The sequence below is a fragment of the Lissotriton helveticus genome, chromosome 9 (assembly GCF_964261635.1).
Source record: "Lissotriton helveticus chromosome 9, aLisHel1.1, whole genome shotgun sequence".
Taxonomy (NCBI): domain Eukaryota; kingdom Metazoa; phylum Chordata; class Amphibia; order Caudata; family Salamandridae; genus Lissotriton; species Lissotriton helveticus.
In genome coordinates this window covers 319,691,558-319,710,452 of record NC_136070.1, presented here as the reverse complement: position 1 = coordinate 319,710,452, position 18,895 = coordinate 319,691,558, and the positions used below count along the sequence as shown (strand labels likewise).

General features: G+C 41.3%; 1 protein-coding gene across 1 annotated transcript in view; it reads left to right on the top strand.

Moving 5' to 3' along the window:
• The window catches only part of LOC144783181 (zinc-binding protein A33-like), a 334,485-nt gene extending 315,807 nt beyond the window's left edge, over positions 1-18,678 (top strand). Inside the window, exons 8-9 of the mRNA XM_078662293.1 lie at positions 1,221-1,348; positions 18,075-18,678. Coding sequence (XP_078518419.1) covers positions 1,221-1,348; positions 18,075-18,613 — 667 coding nt within the window. The 3' untranslated portion in view covers positions 18,614-18,678. The remainder of the gene's footprint in view (positions 1-1,220; positions 1,349-18,074) is intronic.
• The last annotated feature ends 217 nt before the right edge of the window (positions 18,679-18,895 follow it).

Sequence of the window (18,895 nt, the reverse complement as noted above, 5' to 3'; positions counted from 1 at the left end):
GTTACTAGCCGTACCGGTGGCCTAGCTTGGATGTGAATACAGGCCCAACGCTCTGTTTACATAAAAACTTTTTTTATAAGTGCCATTTTCAGAATTACAGTTTAAAATCTAACCTCACCATAAGCTGGGATTTTAAATTGTGATTCCCAATTGGAAATGACACTTATATGATGTAATACTGTAATCCCAATGGTAACCTATGAGAGAGATAGGCCTTGTAGTAGTGAAAATTGAATGTAAGAGTTTTTCACAATTAGGACATATAAAACTTAAAAGTATGTGTTCTACATTTTAAAAACAGTGCATCCTTCCCTTGGGCTGTCCAAGACCTAATGTAGTAGTGACATACATATTAAAAAGAAAGGTTTGGGCCTGGCAAGAGGGTTAACTTGCTAGGTCGACATGTCAGTTTAAAACTCCACACACATGCTCAGCAATGTCATGTTTAAAGGGCCACTGAAGTGGGTGGTCCAATGAGTGCTGCAGGCCCACTAATAGCATTTAAATGACCGACCCTGGGCACATGTAGTGCACTGTACTAGGGACTTGTAAATTAATTTAGTATGCCAATTGTAGATCAGCCAATGTTACCATGTTTAAAGCAGAGAGCACATGCACTGTAGCACTGGATAGCACTGGTAAAGTGTCCAGAGTTTTAAAGCCAGCAGAAACAAAGTCAGCAAAAACAGGAAGCCTGAAGGCAAAACAAAAACTCTGGGGAAACCATGCCAAGGATGCCAGGTCTAACACATATCTATTTTGGTGGAAGTACTCTCTGGGACTTAGAATAGTACACCTAAAGGCAGATATCATGGTGATAAAAGAGTAAGACTAATCAGGGTTGGCCCAAAATGGTATTTACCCTGTCTGAAGCAGTGGTTGAAGGTGGATATTTGAATGCAACCAGTTGCTGAAGGGGCTGAGGTGATTCCCATTCCTTGTGTATTTATTAAAAGTGAAAGCTCTTGGCCGTTTATTTATTAAAAGTAAAAGCTTGTGGCCTGCATCACACCTAGAAAAACTGACTCCCTCTTCCTTCTGTTGTCTCATTGTTGTAACAGCAGATGTAAACCTGGCAGTTTTACACAGCATGCTAACTGCTCCTACACTTTGCACATAGCACTTTGAGATGTGGTTGTACAAGTCCCCTCTTACCTGTCAAGATGTCTCACAAAATGTATTCATGGGCAACTTTACAAGCTGTTGTATTATTACTTCAGGTGCTGTCATGATGAAGTTGAATGCACCCCTGTGAAATTTGTGGTCGCAAAGGAGCTAAACTGTGGGTGCTTTAAGGGTCCAATTCAGTACACAGTATGGAAGGAAATGAAGTCCGCTGTTAGCCCAGGTAATTAATACAGAGCTTCATTCAACAAATGATACCATATGATGATGAATGTTACTATTAACCTTGTTATCAAATATATCGTTTGTGCTGCATATACAGGTGTGAGGTAAAGGAAATGGTGTCAAATGAACAGACATGACTTCCTGTAACATCTCTGCTGTGAGGATGGTGATGTAGCAATTTGAGAATACTTAAAAATCTTAATGGCTTAACAGATGCCGGAATTTACAGTATGCATGCATTACAAATTTTCTGCTGAAGTAGATTGAATTTAACAAACACTGTGCATGTCAGCTGATTGCCACGTCGCATGTGGATGCCCAACCAGAACCATTGAAACAGAATCCAGAAGAGCAAGTGGGAAAACGACTGTTGGTAACATACATGCTGGGTACAACTTTACAGATAACTAGCCACAGCAAGACACATGGAGTGACGTGGGGAGAAGCACACCAGGGGATTAAACAATTGCTTGAGGTCGAATACCAAACCATTGTTTTTCTTCCACTGTGCCACTCTAGGCAGGGACCTGTGCAATGCAAATTAAACTTGACCCTGCTTCCCATGGGAACAGTCCATCCCGAAATTCCAGGGGAGACACCTCCCGAAGAGAACACAAGGTATCCTAGACCAGTTTCAGCCCTATTAGGACTTGTCAGTTAGGTAGCGAGCCTACGGGAAAAAGCATTTACAACCCTGTCGGTACCACGCGGTGCCATTACAAAGCTGTCAGTACAACAACTGTGTTGTTATGTCAGTACAACGCGGTGCTATTACAACGCTGTCAGTACAATGACCTTGTTGTTACCACGCATACCGTTATAAGGCAAGTCATTACAACAACTTGCTCTAGGTTGCTTTCAATCCAACACCTTCCCTACTGTTGCACTGACTGGAGTTGGAATAGTAAGTTTCCAAACTCCAGCGCCCCCGCCCCACCCCTACAGCAAGTTGTTGTAATGACTTGCGTTGTAATGGTACGCGTGGTAACAATGCGGTTGTTGTGATGGCCGCGTTGTAAACGCATGGGTTGCAACGTCATATATTCAAGCCAATGGCTCACTGAACAATGGACCCGTGCTGAGGCTTACACTTGGAAATATATGGCGTTACATCAAACACACAAAATGTGATGGGGGAGTGCTTGCAAATATTCTAACCCCAGGGTAGCACACCACCCAATAGGTTTTTCACCCACTGAGCAACTATAGAAAGAGGCTGGCCTTAAGCACTCTGTTCCTCATGAGAACACCCCATCCCAGAAAACCAGGCCAGCCCCCTCCATGAGAGAATACAAGGAACCCCTCAATAATTTTAGCCTTTTTTGGCGTCATCAGTGAGTTATATCTTTCATCCTATGACTCAGTGAGGAAGGGACCTGGAGATTAGGTAACTGGTAGAGTCAAAGACAACAGCACAGGGATTGTGCACTGCAGAGACATGGGCTACCGGCAGGACATTTGGAAAGGATGCAAGAGGTGCACATACATGAGGAATGGAACATTGGCAGATATTTTGAAACTTGCATGAGGGTTAGCACAGCGAGTTGACTATGCACAGAAACTATGGGCTAGATGTAGGTAATTGAAAGTTACTGATTCTAAAATACCGAATTTTACCGATTCGGTATTTTAGAATCGGTAAATGCAATGTAGGTAAATATTCGGTAAGTATTACCGAATCAGTACGATTCGGTATTTAGCGAATCGGCACCCCTGAATAGTGCTTGTGTGCACATGTGGCACACATACATGCCCTAAGGGTATGTATGTGTGCCACATGGCACTGTTGAAAATGCACAGATTTGCATTTTCAAAGGTATTCGGTATTTACCACCAACTAATAGTTGGTGGTAAATAACGAATCCTTAAAGCACAACAGCACTCTTAAAAGTGCTTCCTACATGTCATTACCGATTCGGTATTTACCGAATCATCCCCTACATAGGAAATGGCCCAATACCGGTCCGTAAGCCTGAAATTTACTGAATTTCGGGTCTACCGACCTGTAATGGGCCACCTACATCTGGCCCTATAAGCTCAATGTAACCTAACCTCTGCTGCCCGAATGATCTGTAAGCAGTGTTCCAGTGAATGTTCTATTGAATGTTGGGCCAGGCCACAGGAGAAAACATTTCGTAGATTTAAAACTGAAGGAGTGTCTGGCTGTTCTCAGTAATGGCTGGGCATGGCTGAGCCTTGAGTAGGCCAGAGTTTATGTCAGGATTATTCCGTATGATAGTAAATGTCTTGGGTGAGGAAGCATCGAAGCAAAGCTGGTGCTTGACACCACCAGTGATGCTTCCCTTATACTCCATGCCTGGAATAGGTTCTCCCGGGGTTTGGACTAGGACCCATTGAACAGACCTTAAAAGGGACAGTTGGGAAAAAGGCCTGTTCTGACCTAAGCTGATGGTAGCCTTCCCATTAAATGGCCTGTTCCCCTTCACTCTGCACTCTGAAGGACTCCTTGACCTAGACATGTCAGTAGCACACCTTATGTGACACCAGGAAAAGAGAAGCAAGTGTCTAATCTTGCAAGTCACCTCTCAAGGATTGCCAACCCAGTTGATAAGCCATGGGCACAGGGCATTCCCATACTTTGCTCAGGTGATTTGGGGCAAAATATAGTGGTACATCCCTACAGATAGAGATTTGGAGGAAAGCACCTATGACATCGACCAAGATTTGCATTCTGTCCAATTGATGTGAATTCCCTTCATACATATAGTTAGTGAGAAATGTCTGCCGAATAACACTATAGGGGGGGTTCTGTTGAGGGTTTTCACTGAAAAGCAAGCTCAGCCCTACCATGCCACGCACCACCAAGATCACTACATGGCTCATGCCTCACTCCATGGCCTTCTTTAAATGCGTATGCTGTGGGGTCTGCAAATGGGCATGCCATGGGACCAAGAGTTTTAATGGTTTCAACAAAAAGAAATATGACATTAACCACAACATCACATGTAACACCAAGTACGTAACCTATGTTCTAGAATGCACCTGCAAAACCAGTATGTAGGCAGCACCATTCAAGCTCTAAAAGAACGCATCAGTGAACACGCAAGAGCTATCCACCAACAAGATGCAAGCTACCTGATGGCCTTACACGTTGCTTCCTGCCCCTCACAAGGCTCTCACAAGAGATTTCAGTTTTTTGGCATAGACGTCACTGAGGCGAACATAAGAGGAGGTAACCGGGAATGAGGCTCAGACGCCAAGAAGCAAGCTGGATTATGCGTCTACAATCAGTCCACCATGGCCAGAACTCTGATCACGAGTTGCAATATTTTTTGGAAACATGATGAATATCTTTTTCCTTTCTTTACTTATGACTAAACATGACTAGCAATGGATAGCCAGCGTCCCCCATTCCAAAGGTCTCTCTTCCTACAACCTTCCAAACTTGAGTATACTGTCCCATGTTGCGCATGCCTGGTGTCATATTGGCCATAGTTCTCATTCAATGAATGGAGAACATTGTTAGAACACTGTATGAAGATCATCATATGACCCACACCATTAGACTTTGATCATGACTATTGTTCATAGTACTGTCTTCAGTGCCACATTTCACTCTTTATCTTTATTGCCTCACAAGCATCATTGACATCTTTGTTCAATGACAATTTTTATCGTGCATGCTAAAAAGAAATGTATTCCTTTTGCATAATTATCGTGTTTCGAATCATTGCTCTTTGACTGCAGCTCTTAATAGTGATATTTCTGTATGTAAAGGAAGTCATGCTCTTATACCTTCTATTTCATACCTTTTCTTTTCTTTCTCTTATGTCTTTCCATTTTTTTTCCTGTACTGTGCACCCCCCACCCCATTCTGCACCATCGAGTGCACCGCAATCTTCGGAAGTAACTCTTCACTCCCATTATCCTAGCTCCTTTTACTTGGAGCAGGTAAGCGGTCTAGTTGTTCTTACTAGCCCGCTCCATGTGACTTAGTACTTGGGCCCTTTTAAATGTTGTTGATACCCATCGGCTTCACTCACTTCCTGTTTCCGCACTAATTACCGGTCTAGCGGTCACACTGGCACGTTAGGATTCTCCCGCCCCCTTTGTAGTTAAGATTCTGATGACCTGCACTCCACTTGTTCTCCAGCTTCCACAGAAGACAGGACCTGTCTCTCCTTTGCCTTATTCCAGGTGAGATTACTCCCCGCACTGCAGCCCTGACTGACTGCTTGGCCATTTACGTATCGCTTTCCCGGGGCATGACCAAGCCACTAACCCCTTCCCTTTATTCATTTTGCAAGGCATTCTGCTGGTTTGTACGGATGCACCCGCCCGTCCCACTGTCTACACTGACACACTCCCGCTGGTGTTTTTTACTCATACCCTAGACACCGGGTCGGAATTATCACCGATTACACAGTGAGTCAACCGTGTTATTTGCATACATGCTAAAATGAGTCTTGCAGGATTTTTGTCCCTCAATTTTACTCACTTCCCTCTCTTTCCCCTAACAGGACCCTCACCTTCTAACTATTTACAGGTATTTACGCTCACTCCTCAGCCGCGCCATCAAGCACATTTTCTCTCTGGTAGCCTTACCGTTCTTTCCATCTTTACCTCATGGCCTGAAGTAGTCGAAAACCTTTGTCTTAAAAACAACAAGACTAACAACTGCTCCAGGACTTCTATTTAATTACTGCTCTAGATGTTAACATTGTAATTGTCGCTTTATTTATTTTTGACGCTAATGATTAGCTGATTCTTTGAATCTGTCGCTTTGGTGTCTATACATTATTGATTTATGTTTGTTTTGATTTTGTCACTAAACGTTAATAACTTGCTGATTGTCAGTAACTATGGTCCACTGGTTAATGTTTACCAATCTTTTAATTGAGTCCTCCATTTGGAACTTTTTGACCAGTGCTCAGCCTCCCTTGATAACTTAGGGCCAGATGTAGGTGTCCAAATACCGGTCGGAAACGGCCGAAAATACCGATTTTCGGCCGTTACCGACCGGTATTTGGACATTGGTATGTAGGGCTTAGAAAAACATACAGATTCGGTAATTTTACCGAATCGGTAATTTTACCAACTCGGTAAAATTACCGATTCTGTAAAATTACAGAATCTGTAAATTTTACCAATTCAGTAAATTTACCGATCGGTAAAATTACCTTATCTGTATTTTGCTATGTAGGTAGCACTTTTTACATTGCAACATGGCCTTTAGGATTCGTTATTTACCATGCAATACAATTGCATGGTAAATTACGAATTCTTGTGTACATGCACATCTGTGCATGTACACCTGTGCCATGTGGCACACAGACATGCCCTAAGGGCATGTCTGTGTGCCACATGGTGCACAAGCCAGTTACAGGGGTGCAACAGGGTGTCAAAGTGACACCCTGTCCCCCTTTGCAGTTCGGTATTTTTACCGATTCGGTAAATACCGAATCGGTATTTGCTATTAAATCCTATGGGCTTCAAGTGGAGAAGTGTGGCTCAATGGTTAGAGCGGCAGACCCTGATGCAGAGGTCTAGCCCGGGACCAGGGTTCAATTCCCCGCCTCGGCGGGTCTTGGGCTCAAAATTCCACGGACCTGATAATTCTCACCTCGGTGCCTATTCCAATCATGGAGTCCCACTCTGCAACTCTGGGCAATAGCTTGCTTAATCTCCACAACGGCCCCCACAACGCTAAGGATGCCTGGCCTCCACCTTGGGGGTGCCCAGGAGTGGACACCTCACAGGGAAAGCCAGGATGGGTTCCACAGCGGTATTCGTACAAGCGCCTTGAGACCCTTGCGGGTGAGTAGTGCGCTATACAAGTATCAATTTCAATTTTATAAGGCCCATAGGATTCAATAGCAAATACCGATTCGGTATTTACCGAATCGGTAAATACCGAATCTTAGCGAATCTGTAAAAATTACCGATTTTTTATCTACATCTGAGTTACCGATTCATAAATACCGAATCTGTAAAATTCGGTATTTATGAATCGGTAATTTTGATTTACCCTCATCTAGCCCTGAGTTGTATTTTTATTGATTACTACCTATGATACTTTGTTTGGGGTGCAGATAGGGGTAATGTGGTTAGCATTTAAGTGCAGAATTGTTGTCATTATGTTTTTAGCGAGTATGCTGGTATAGCTCACATTTCACTGCTTGTTTCCATGTCATTTATCGAATGTTTCACCCACTCACGCCTGACTTTTTGTTCCATTCCAAAGTACTAGGCAATAGGATCTTTACCACCATATTGTTCTCGCTGAACCAAAACCTGTTCAATTTGAATCATCGTGTTTTTTTCTCCTAATCACAGAACCTCGTCTCTCATATTTCCTCACTACGGTTCCTATCATTTGTGTGATGTCACTATAAAATATTTGATGTTATATCGCTTTCACTTCCATAGGGTTTCTTTCCACATAGTGAGGTGGTCTTCTGCGCTATTCACTATGTGGTAGCTAATGCGCCATGTGTATAATTTTTCCATACTGTACCGTGTCTTTCATCTCACCCCCAGCCCTGTAGAGTCACGGGCGCATTGCCCGCATGACGAAACACATGGCGGCTGGTTATTTTTTTTGATGTCACCCTTCCAGAAAGGAAGGTCCAATATAATCTTTTGAAAAAGAACCATTCAATTGTGTCTACCTTGTTTCATTTAACCACGTACTGTTCTTTGAATAGTATGACATTTTTATATACCTCGCATAACGTGTGCACAGGACTTTTGTTGTAATAACACTATAGGGAACAGAAGACAGGATGAGCTAGTTGGATTAGTGTGTGAAACAACCAAGGGAGGTCAAGTGTCACCTTATTACCACCATTCTACATCTTGTATTCCAGTAGGGCTGGTCTTGGTCAGTGCCCCCTGGATAAATGGTCCATTTTGTGTTTTCTTTGCCTGGTTACAAGGGCCCTTAAGGTGATTTTATTACATCCACCTTTAAATGCCCTACTTGAGCCGACTAATTTCCTATCAAAGTGTTTTGCATATAGTGTATGTGCTAATTTGAGGAAGGATAAACAGTTTCTGGACCCATGAAAACACTAGGCAGAGACGATAGACAAGGTTTGAGTGCTGGAAGACCACACATGAAGCACTATATGCTGTGTCCATCCTCCACTGAGGCATAATAAGCCCACTCCGGACAAATATCATAAGTGTCCCACTTTAAATTTCACCTGTGGTAGAAGGAAATTATGTCCTGGTCTCTCTTATCATTGGGGTGAGTGTTTCTTGCGTAATTTGCTTTAGCCTAACTACACGAAATTACAGCAAAATTATGCATGATTATGCTGAATTACGCGTGGGTCGTAAATCAGCATTTAGGATTATTTTCTTAGCCTAAATGCAAACTTGCGTCCAAAATAAGCCAGAGGGTGCATTTTGTGCTAAGTAAATAGCACTAAATGCAACAGAACACGAACAGCAGTAGCCAGTCATAAACTACATACTTAAGCTTAGGGTAGACCCTGCAAGGATGGAAGCTGTGTAACCTTTCTGTTTTCTCATTTGTCATCTTCTAAGTAAATTCTGTGTAATATTTGAGTGGGGAGGCCACACCTGCCAACCTGTAGAATGGAGTGAGTGGCTGCTGTTCAAGCAAACTATGAAGTCAGCTCTGAGGTCACAATAATGTCACTGGTGAGCGAGCAGCCACACTCTGGTGCCTCCTTACGTCGGATGGAGACTGCATGTCCAAAAAAGTCAGAAAATTACTTTTCTTGCTTTTATAAGCAGGGCTGGCCTGCCCGAACAGTGAGGTATTTTCAGCTGTTCTGTATATTGTGCTATTGTTGTGAATTGTATCCTTGGTAACACAATGAAAATCTTGTCCATGTTTTCTATGGATACCCTACCTTCCAGTGTCCATAGTGGGTTATGTGAATTCCTGTGCTGACCACCTCTTCCCAAATAGCCTTATCTGTTGTTACTCCCCTTCAAGTAACCATCGTACCCTGGGGCAGTCCCACTGTATGAGCATACAATTGGACGAGCTGCCACTATTCAAGCCCACCAGGGGCCCTGATGCTAGTTTCTGTGTAAGCAGACTACCTTTAGTGTCTCCGAACTACAGGCCATGCCGCCTGTGTATTTTCACCCCATCAATCCCTTCTACCTTTTAACTATCCACTCACACTTCATTTCCACTGAAAGCCACTGGGGAGACTGTGCATACAGGAGAAATAAGCATAATCACCTTTATGTGTGTTTAGGCAGCAGCACCTGCATTATGACCTAAGTTAAATTATTGCTCTTCTTTCGGTTGGTCTTCTCTCAAGTCATCTAGTGGAAGCTGTGTGTCTTTCTCTTTCTCCCTTTCTAGCACCCCAAAGTGCTTACCATCAGGTTTCCTTCTCCCCACAGTCTCAATTTCAACTAGAGGATCTTAACATTCTGAAATGAAGCAGATTGGACACAGGAAAGATGTTCTTTAAGCGTAGTTTATTGTAAAGGGAAAGGAGAGCCGTCCCAGCAGGCTGGAGGAAGTTAAAGTAATAACTGCCCCACAGAGAACCTTGGGAGTGGAACATTCACAGTGACACACGGAGATTCTATGTTGTGCAATACACATTACCACACCTCCCCTCTTTTAATAGGATAAACAACAAACAATAAAAACAGTGAAAAGAAAATGCAGCTCATAAAAAATACAAAGAGATTAAACATAATCAAAATACAAAGAGATTAAATATAATCTCGTAGTTTGCTAGGTCTGACTGACACTCTGGTACTTTTCCTAACCTCATTCCCCTCTGAAATATTGTTGAAATTGACATTGCTCGGAGAATTCGAGGGATCTTTGGCAATCCGAGAAGTGGACCACCAATTGCCATTGTTCAATTTAACCGCATTCTTACGAGTATCCACTACTTGCTGTGAATCTAAAAACTTGGAAAGGCCCTTTCTAACTAAAACAGGATTTGTAACCCTGACCCAATCTCCAATTTGAATGTTGTGAGAAATTTTCTTTCCAGGCTTAATATGTTTAGAACACACGTCAGAGGATTTCCTGTGGGCAGCATCCCACATGTTACTCATGTTGCCACCTTGACGAAAATTTCTCACCATCCAGAAAGGATATACTTGTGAACAGGCTTTCCTTCCTCTCATGAGTTCAAATGGGGTGTAGTTGGTGGCAGAATGGGGGGAAGTGCGGTAAGACCATATAAGATCTTTGACTGCTTTAAAGACACAACACCTGGACTTGAAAGCTGCTTGAACACACTCTACAATTACTCTATTAAATCTTTCCGTTTTGCCATTGCTTTGCAGGTGATAAAGAGGAGTTCTAGTGTGTTTGATACCACATGACCTCAAAAAGGAATTCATTTCATGAGAGATGAATTGAACACCATTATCGGTCAAGATCTCCTCTGGGTAAACTTCTCTCAAGAATATACTGTTCAAGCAATCAATAACACTTTTTGAATTTGGTACACTAATTGGTTCAACTTCCACCCACCTCGACAAATGATCAATGAGAACCAAAAAGTATTTTGAATTGTTGGGGAGAACATGAAACGGTCCCAGGAAATCCATTCCTAACTTCTGCCAAGCTCTACCGGGAATGGAAACCTTAGATTCCACAAGGCCTTCCAAAACTAAAACCTTGTCACTGGCATTACAACGTGAACACAGTCTGACAATTTCGTCTATCTGAGAATCTATTTTTGGCCACCAAAAATCAGATCTTACTTTTCTTTTAGTAATGGTAGCCCTGAATGTGCTGCTAAAATGATTTTTTTCTCTAAAACATGAAGGTGGGACCAATTTGTCACCCCGAACAATTACACCATTTTCCATTGACAGCTCAGTGTTGATTTTCCAAAACATTTGAAGATCGGGAGAAGGACATTTCTCTTTAGGCCATCCTTTTCTTATGAAAGAAGAAACGTCTTTAAGAACTGTATCATTATTTAGTTCTTTGATCCAATCATCCTCTAAAAAGGATATAGATTCTTGACAGACATTAGCTACAAAACACTCTTCTACCTCTGTCTCCCAATCTTGTTCATCATTATCGGGAATGGGAAGCCTAGAAAGGCAGTCCGCCCTGCTGTTTCTTCCCCCTGGTATGTATTCCACACTGAAGGTGTATTCTAGTAGTTTTGTTGACAGTCTTGCCAAACGAGCTGTCGTGCGTTTGACATTTTTTCCATTTAGAATATCGACTAATGGTCGATGATCTGTCTTGAGAACAAATGATCTGCCCCAAAGATATGATTTAAACTTCTCCACGCTCCACGTACAGGCTAAAAGTTATTTTTCAATAACGGAATACTTCCGTTCAACAGGACGGAGAGTGCGAGAAGCAAATCCTACTGTGTGCTCCTTCCCTCCAGAATATTGAGAAAGGACCGCACCCAATCCATACTCACATGCATCAACTGTGACAAAAGTTTGTCTACCTTTAACAAATGCTTGTAGAGCTGGGGCAGAAAGTATATGATCTTTGATATCCTGAAAACCTTTTTTACATTCTTCTGACCATATAAAAACAGCTCCCTTTTTCAACAAAGACCTGAAGCACTCGGTGGTTTTCGCAAAATCTCTCATAAATTTTGCATAAAATTCGCACAAACCAAGAAAGGATAAAAGTTGCTCTCTATTCTGTGGAGCTGGTGCTTCAATTATGCTCTTAACTAGACCTGGTCTTGGTTTAATACCTTTTTCCGAAATGATATGCCCTAGGTACTCAATTTCTTTGGTTTTGAAAATGCATTTACTTTTCTGCAGCGTTAAACCTCTATTCTGGAGCACTTCAAAAACTTCACTAATAGCTTAGTAGTGCTCACTCTTTGTTTTACTAAAGATGAGAATGTCATCTTGAAAGACAACAACATTGGGATTGTGAGCAAACATTTCTGACATGAGTCTTTGAAAGACTGCTGCGGCCGACGCTAGTCCAAAAGGAAGACGACAAAATTGAAAAACACCATCTGGAGTGACAAAGGCAGTAAGATGTCTGGATTGAGGGTGCAACTCCACTTGGTGATAGGCAGCTTTAAGATCAAGCTTCGTAAACCACGAAGATGACCCCACTTTGGCAATGAGGTCTTCAATACGTGGTAGGGGAAACCCATCAACCCAAATAGCTTCATTGAGGGTGCGTAAGTCAACACACATTCTCAAATCGCCTGACCTCTTCTTAGCTAAAACAATAGGGGAAAGCCATAGTGTAGATTCAACTCTTTCAATGATCCCTTGATCACACAGATTCTTCAAATGCTTAGACAGGTCACTTCTGATGCTCAAAAGGACATTGCGTAATTTATGCTTGGTAGGAACGACATTGTCTTTGACTCTGATGGAATGCTGAAAGTTGGTGATTTTCCCAAGGCGATCTTCAAAGATTTTGCTAAATTTTTGTTTCCAATCATTGTGAACATGGGTGCCGGATGTAGATTTAGATATTATGGAAGCAGAAATATCTTCTTCAATCCGTTTGTCAATGAAAACCGGATTAGTTAGTCCCGGTTTAATGGTCAAACCAATTTCAGCTTGGTGGATAAGACCAAGAACATTGATTCCTTTTTTTGCTACATACACTTTCCCTTTGATGGTTACACCTAAAACATTAATAGTAGCCCAGAAATACCCTAGTAAATTAATCCTGCTACCTTCGAATGCTATGGTAAGAATATCTGGAGGTAGCAAACTTTTGTCAGACCAAAACTTGGTATATTTATCTTGTGAAATGATGGTAATACGTGCACCAGTGTCAACTAGCAGTTGAACATGATCTTTCTCAATGACAATATCAACCTCGGGATCAGAAATGTGTTGAGAATCTTTTTTACCGTGGGAATCTTTGACGACCACGACATAATCCTGATGCATGACGTCCTCATGTGAAAGATCATCTTCATTTGAAAAGTCGTTATCATTAACATTAGTACCATCATCATTAATGACACATCGAATATTTCCTTTTACATTTCCTCTCCTGCCTCTCATGCATATCTTAGCAAAATGTCCCATTTTACCACATTGACCACATTGTTGGTTGATGGCAGGGCAATTCTTAAAAGAAGAAACGTGAAAAGAAGAACCACACCTATAACAAAACATTCTGGAATCAAATTGTCTGCATCTGCCACCCCTAGATATATTGGGCCTTCTAAAATTACTACGTGGCACAAAAGGAATTTTGGTTGTGGGAGTACTAGAAACAGCGCCAGAAACTGTGGTGTTGGACAAGGCAGTTTCCAGTTGCTTTACATCATCTATAGAGGTTTCTATACTTTTCGCTATGTCAACCGCTTTATCTAATGTGGGATCTTTGCACGTAAGTAACTTCTTTTGGATTTCTTTGCAATAGCATCGAGCAACAAGTTGGTCTCTAATGAGTTGTGACGTGAAAGTGTCAAATTCGCAATTTGCGGCTAGCATTTTTAAAGCGGTTATAAATGTATCAATATTTTCATCACTTTTTTGTGTCCTTGTGAAAAACTTATATCTATGTACAACTAAATTATTTGTTTTAGTAAAATACTTTTCTAGCTTTGCTACTGCAATATCAAAGTCATCGGGATCCTGACCTTCAGGTGGGTCATATGGAGGTAAATGGTCAAAAACATTCTGGCCTTCGACCCCCAAATGGTAGTACATAAGGTTCTTCTTTCTCTCTGGTCTATATCTTTGGCCATCAATAGCACCCAAGTAAGCCATAAATGATCTAATCCATAATTTCCATTCTAATGGAGGATCACCAGGTACCTGTAAAAAAGGTGCAGGAGGAGTAACACTTTGCATATTGATATGAGAAAAAAAACAAGTTTTGGTAGAATGTAGGTTAAATTTTCTTGAAAATAAGATTGTGAAAATCAGATATAATATAATACCTTTTCCTAAAAAAAAAATGCTGTTTGTGAAGAAAAAATTGTACTTTAAGACATTCTTAACCAATTTCCTGTGAATTGTGAGTACATCACAGAAGTAATATGCTGCAAAATCAAAAAAAAATGTGTGTGTGTATCATAGAAGTGATACACTGCAAAGGTTGTGTGTGTATCACAGAAGCAAAAAAAAATTTTGGGAAAAGAAATCTTCAGTTCAGATTCGGTTCAAACTTCTGTCACTAGATGGCAGTGTAAGGTAATGAATACTGTCTTTTCGATGTTCTAGACAGCGTGTGAATTGAATGAACAAGTTAATTCTGGACAAAAAAAATTGTTCGACAAGCACATGTAGATGCTGTGCGTGTCAGCGCTGCATTTCAGGCAAAAATTATTCGATGCTTAGATAGAGTAAAACTATCACATGTGCAGCGCTGTGTTAGAAGAGTGAGGGCTTGAAGCTTTCCGTAATTCAAGCAATGTCTTAGCGCTGGCTTCGGTTGGTATGTAACTCCAGTTGCTATGGAGATCTGAAATCAGCAAATGCTTCCTCTGCGCGTGAAAACGTCAAAGCGTGCCTGTGATAGGTCGACCACACACATCAAAAGATCAGGTCACTCATGCAAGTCCTGACCACGTCATCATAGTTGTGACTGCAACCTGAGTGGAAAGTCCCGTGAGCTCCGTGAAATGCGGTGAGAAATGTAGCTCTTTTAGTGTTCCCAAGAGTGGGGAAACTCTTCGATAAATCGTATACCCAAGGAGGTTTTTTTTTTTTTTTTTAGGAAACAGATGGGTTTCTTCAGTTTTTCCCTTCGCTAGTTTTTTTTCAGTGAGGGTTGGACCGTGTAAACGTAGGTCTCAGAGTGGGTACGGCTCTCCCTAGTCAATCCCAGTCGAATAAGTTTGAAAATGTACTCACGGTTTGTTGTTGTCAATTAAAACTTTCACAGGGCGATGACATGATGGGAAAAAAAATGGCAAAAATGGAAAGTTCTTTTTTTTTTTTTTTTAACGAATGAATCGTTGTAGTGTAGATCCCGTCCTCAGTCGCCAGTGAAATGAAGCAGATTGGACACAGGAAAGATGTTCTTTAAGCGTAGTTTATTGTAAAGGGAAAGGAGAGCCGTCCCAGCAGGCTGGAGGAAGTTAAAGTAATAACTGCCCCACAGAGAACCTTGGGAATGGAACATTCACAGTGACACACGGAGATTCTATGTTGCGCAATACACATCACCACACATTCCTGCCAGGGTATCCAGATAAAATGTGGCCCAGTTAAGGGGGACTTCCAATGACAGCTTCACTTCTAAGCATGTTTTGCCATTAGAGGACCAAGGGCTAAGGCTTCTGTCCTCCCATTCCTCTCCCTACACCTTGATTTGCTCACATTTCTAATACCTCATCAGTGTTCCCTCTACCCAGCTATCACCTTCTGCTTCTATTCCCACTTATTCAGATACGTGATATTGACATCTTTCCATATCACTGCGTCTTCCCCAGTCATACCCTGACAATCCTGAGTATACCGTATAACGTCTGATAACATTAATAGCTTTCTGAAAATTGTATCTTTAACTGCTTGCATCATCATGCTTATTGGTCAACCACATCACTCACGATACCTTTGGTGTTATTGAGGAGGCTGCCTCTTCCATTGGTTCTACTGTGTCACTTCTGCATGCAAATATAACATCTGATAATATTGCTGGTACTTTGGCAGGTGCATACTCTTCAGATTTCACTCTGTAGAACCTGGGTTATTTAGATAGACAGTAATAGCATTGTTTATGGTTGGTAAAGTGCATTTGCCAGTGGTTGCACTGTGTCGCTCCTTAGTGAGCCTCATAATCGCTAATAAACTTGGGGAATTTTAGGAAGCTGCTTCTTATACTGCCTGCTCCTATGCCAATGCAGAGTGGACCGTGTAGTTATGATAAATTCAATAGCGACACTTGGTTGCAACCCTGCCGCCATTGATTGAACCTCTTAGTCTCTGGTAAGTTTGATGATTTTTAGGAAGCTGCACCTTCCTCAGTTGTATTCTGTCTCTCCTTGGTGACCCACATATGTTATAACTGTAGTGTTTTTGAGGAGTCTGCGTCTACCGCCGATCGCCCCCAGTCAATCATTTACTGATCATATAGCCTCAGATAACCTTAGTATTTTCGAAAGCTTTGTCTTTCTTTAGGTTCACACTTCTCGGTGGGCCACAGAGCTTCAGATAATTTTGCTGGTTTTTATTTCTACCACTGATTGTAGCCATGTCTCTTCTGAGTGGAAGAAAGAAGCCTCAGCTAGATAGATGTATTTGTTGCCTGACTACACCTCAGCAATATTCTGTGGTCTTGTTTATCTCTGATGGGTTTATGAAGCTGCTTCTTTCACTAGTTGCACATTGATCACTCTATTGTGGAACGCATAGCATCTGCTAAGATTGATGTTTTACCTGGCTTAACCATGTTATCCCTTGGGTGGATCACAGAGGGGCCGATTCACAGAACTAATTTGAGACAAAATCCTAAACGTACTACTTTTGGTATTCACAGAAGACATTTAGTAGTAGTAACGTTAGGATTTTGTCTTAAGTTAGGATTTTGTCTTAAGTTAGGATTTTGTCTTAAATTAAACTTAAGTTAAACTTAATAAGTTTTGGTCATAAGACTAAATCCTCATTTAAAATAAAATCCAAATTTAAAACAAAATCCTAATTTAAGATAAAATCCTAATTTAAGACAAAATCCTAACTTTAGTACTACTAAATGCCTTCTGTGAATACCAAAAGTAGTACGTTTAGGATTTTGTCTCATGTTACTTCTGTGAATCGGCCCCATAGTCTGTAACATGGATGGCTTTTAGGAATCTGCATGTTCTTGTTGCTCCTTGGTGGATCACTTAGTCTGTAGTAACGTTGGTGTTTTAGAAAGATGCCTCTTCCTTTGGTTGCATCTTTGTCACTACTGAGTGGATGTCAGCCTCCATAATTTTTTTATGTTAGGATGGGACGGTACACCGTCCTCCGATTGTTCCTCTGTCATCCTTGACCAAGGAACATTGAAAGGCACTCCAGCTGGCTTTTGTTTTCTGCATGTAGACTAAGATGAGGTTTGAAGTAGGTGTAAAAGAGCAAATATGATTTTTAGAGGTGACATCACATCACTATTTGCTGGTCAGTGGGAACTGTAAAGTTATGTTATTTAGACAATCTTAAAACTAGTCTTCTATCTGTACCACATTGGCAAATCAGTTAAACAGCTACCAGTTTTACATCATAATTTTAACAATAACTTATTTGTATTACTTTGTTTCATATCACACGTCTGCCCTTTCAAAGCGCTGCAAAGCTGCTGTTATTATTATCAGATTTACTGAATCTGAGTTTGCCGAACTCCGATTGATGGAAGGCTGACTTGGCTTTCTCAGATTTAAGTTTGATTTATCTTTTTTCTTTTCCAGAGTGATCTTTTCAGTTCCTTTGATTGAATTGCTCAGTTTCATATTGCACTATATTAAACCTATATATCCCATTGAGCGGTAGAGTTCGTGCAGTACACAAATAGGAACCAACACATGAAACATGTTCTCTTCAGAACGTGCCCTTATTGTTCAAGAATGTCTCCCACTATGAGTGGATGTTGCAAAGTGGTAAAGAAATATGCAAACAAGTTTTAATATAGTCACAGTGAAAATAGTATGGAGAATATACAACTAGATTCTCATTTGAGTTTGCAGTGTTACTGAAAGACAGAATGGATTAGTCTAGATGATTGTTTATTCTAGTCTACTGTCATAGTGTACAACATGAGGTCTGAAATTGTTCTCTGGCTTTAAATGACGTAGACTTAAAACTGTGAGTTCAACCACTATTTTGAAGCTTTTTGATATGTTTTTTAGGTATTGCAAGCATGAAGCTGAACCCCGATACTGCCCACCCTAGTCTTTTCGTTTCTGAGGACAGGACCAGCGTGAGATACACCAGTAGCAAGCGGCTGCTGCCTGACAATCAGCAGAGGCTAAGCCGCCGCTTGGGTGTGCTGGGGCAAGCAGCTATTGTGTCAGGGAAGCATTACTGGGAGGTGGTGGTTGGACACATATCTGGTTGTGATATTGGTGTGGTGAGTGAATCCATCTACAGAAAGGGTTACTTCTCATTTTGCCCTATGGATGGCTGCTGGATGCTCTCTCTCCGGAATGAGACCAAGTTTGTCACTCTCGACTCAGGCACCCAGATGCTGACGCAAAGTGAGAGACCTCAGAGGATTGGAGTATACCTCAACTATGAGGAGGGGCAGTTGTCCTTTTACAACGCTGAAAGAATGTCTCACCTATATACTTTTCGATTTCCCTTTGCAGGAAATCTCTACCCTTATATTGGGCATGCCAATTTAGCAACACATGGAGTCCCACTTCAGATCTTTTGTCTCAAAATGTAGAGAATGAATATGTTCCTGTTTTCGATCGTTCTACAGTTTTCTCAGCATGTAAACCATTTCATACAGAAGCCACTTAAATTGCTAAGCAATTGTTAACCAACTGTTTCTTTTGTTTACAGTTTTACTGTGCAATGTTAAATAAATATGTTAATAGAATGTGTTTGTGTCACTATTTAATCTTTATAGTAAATGTTTCTCTATATAAATGTACATGAATTAGGGATTCAGCATTATCGACTCCATAGTTGGAGTGACTCTGGAGTGTTTTAGTAAATTTGATGA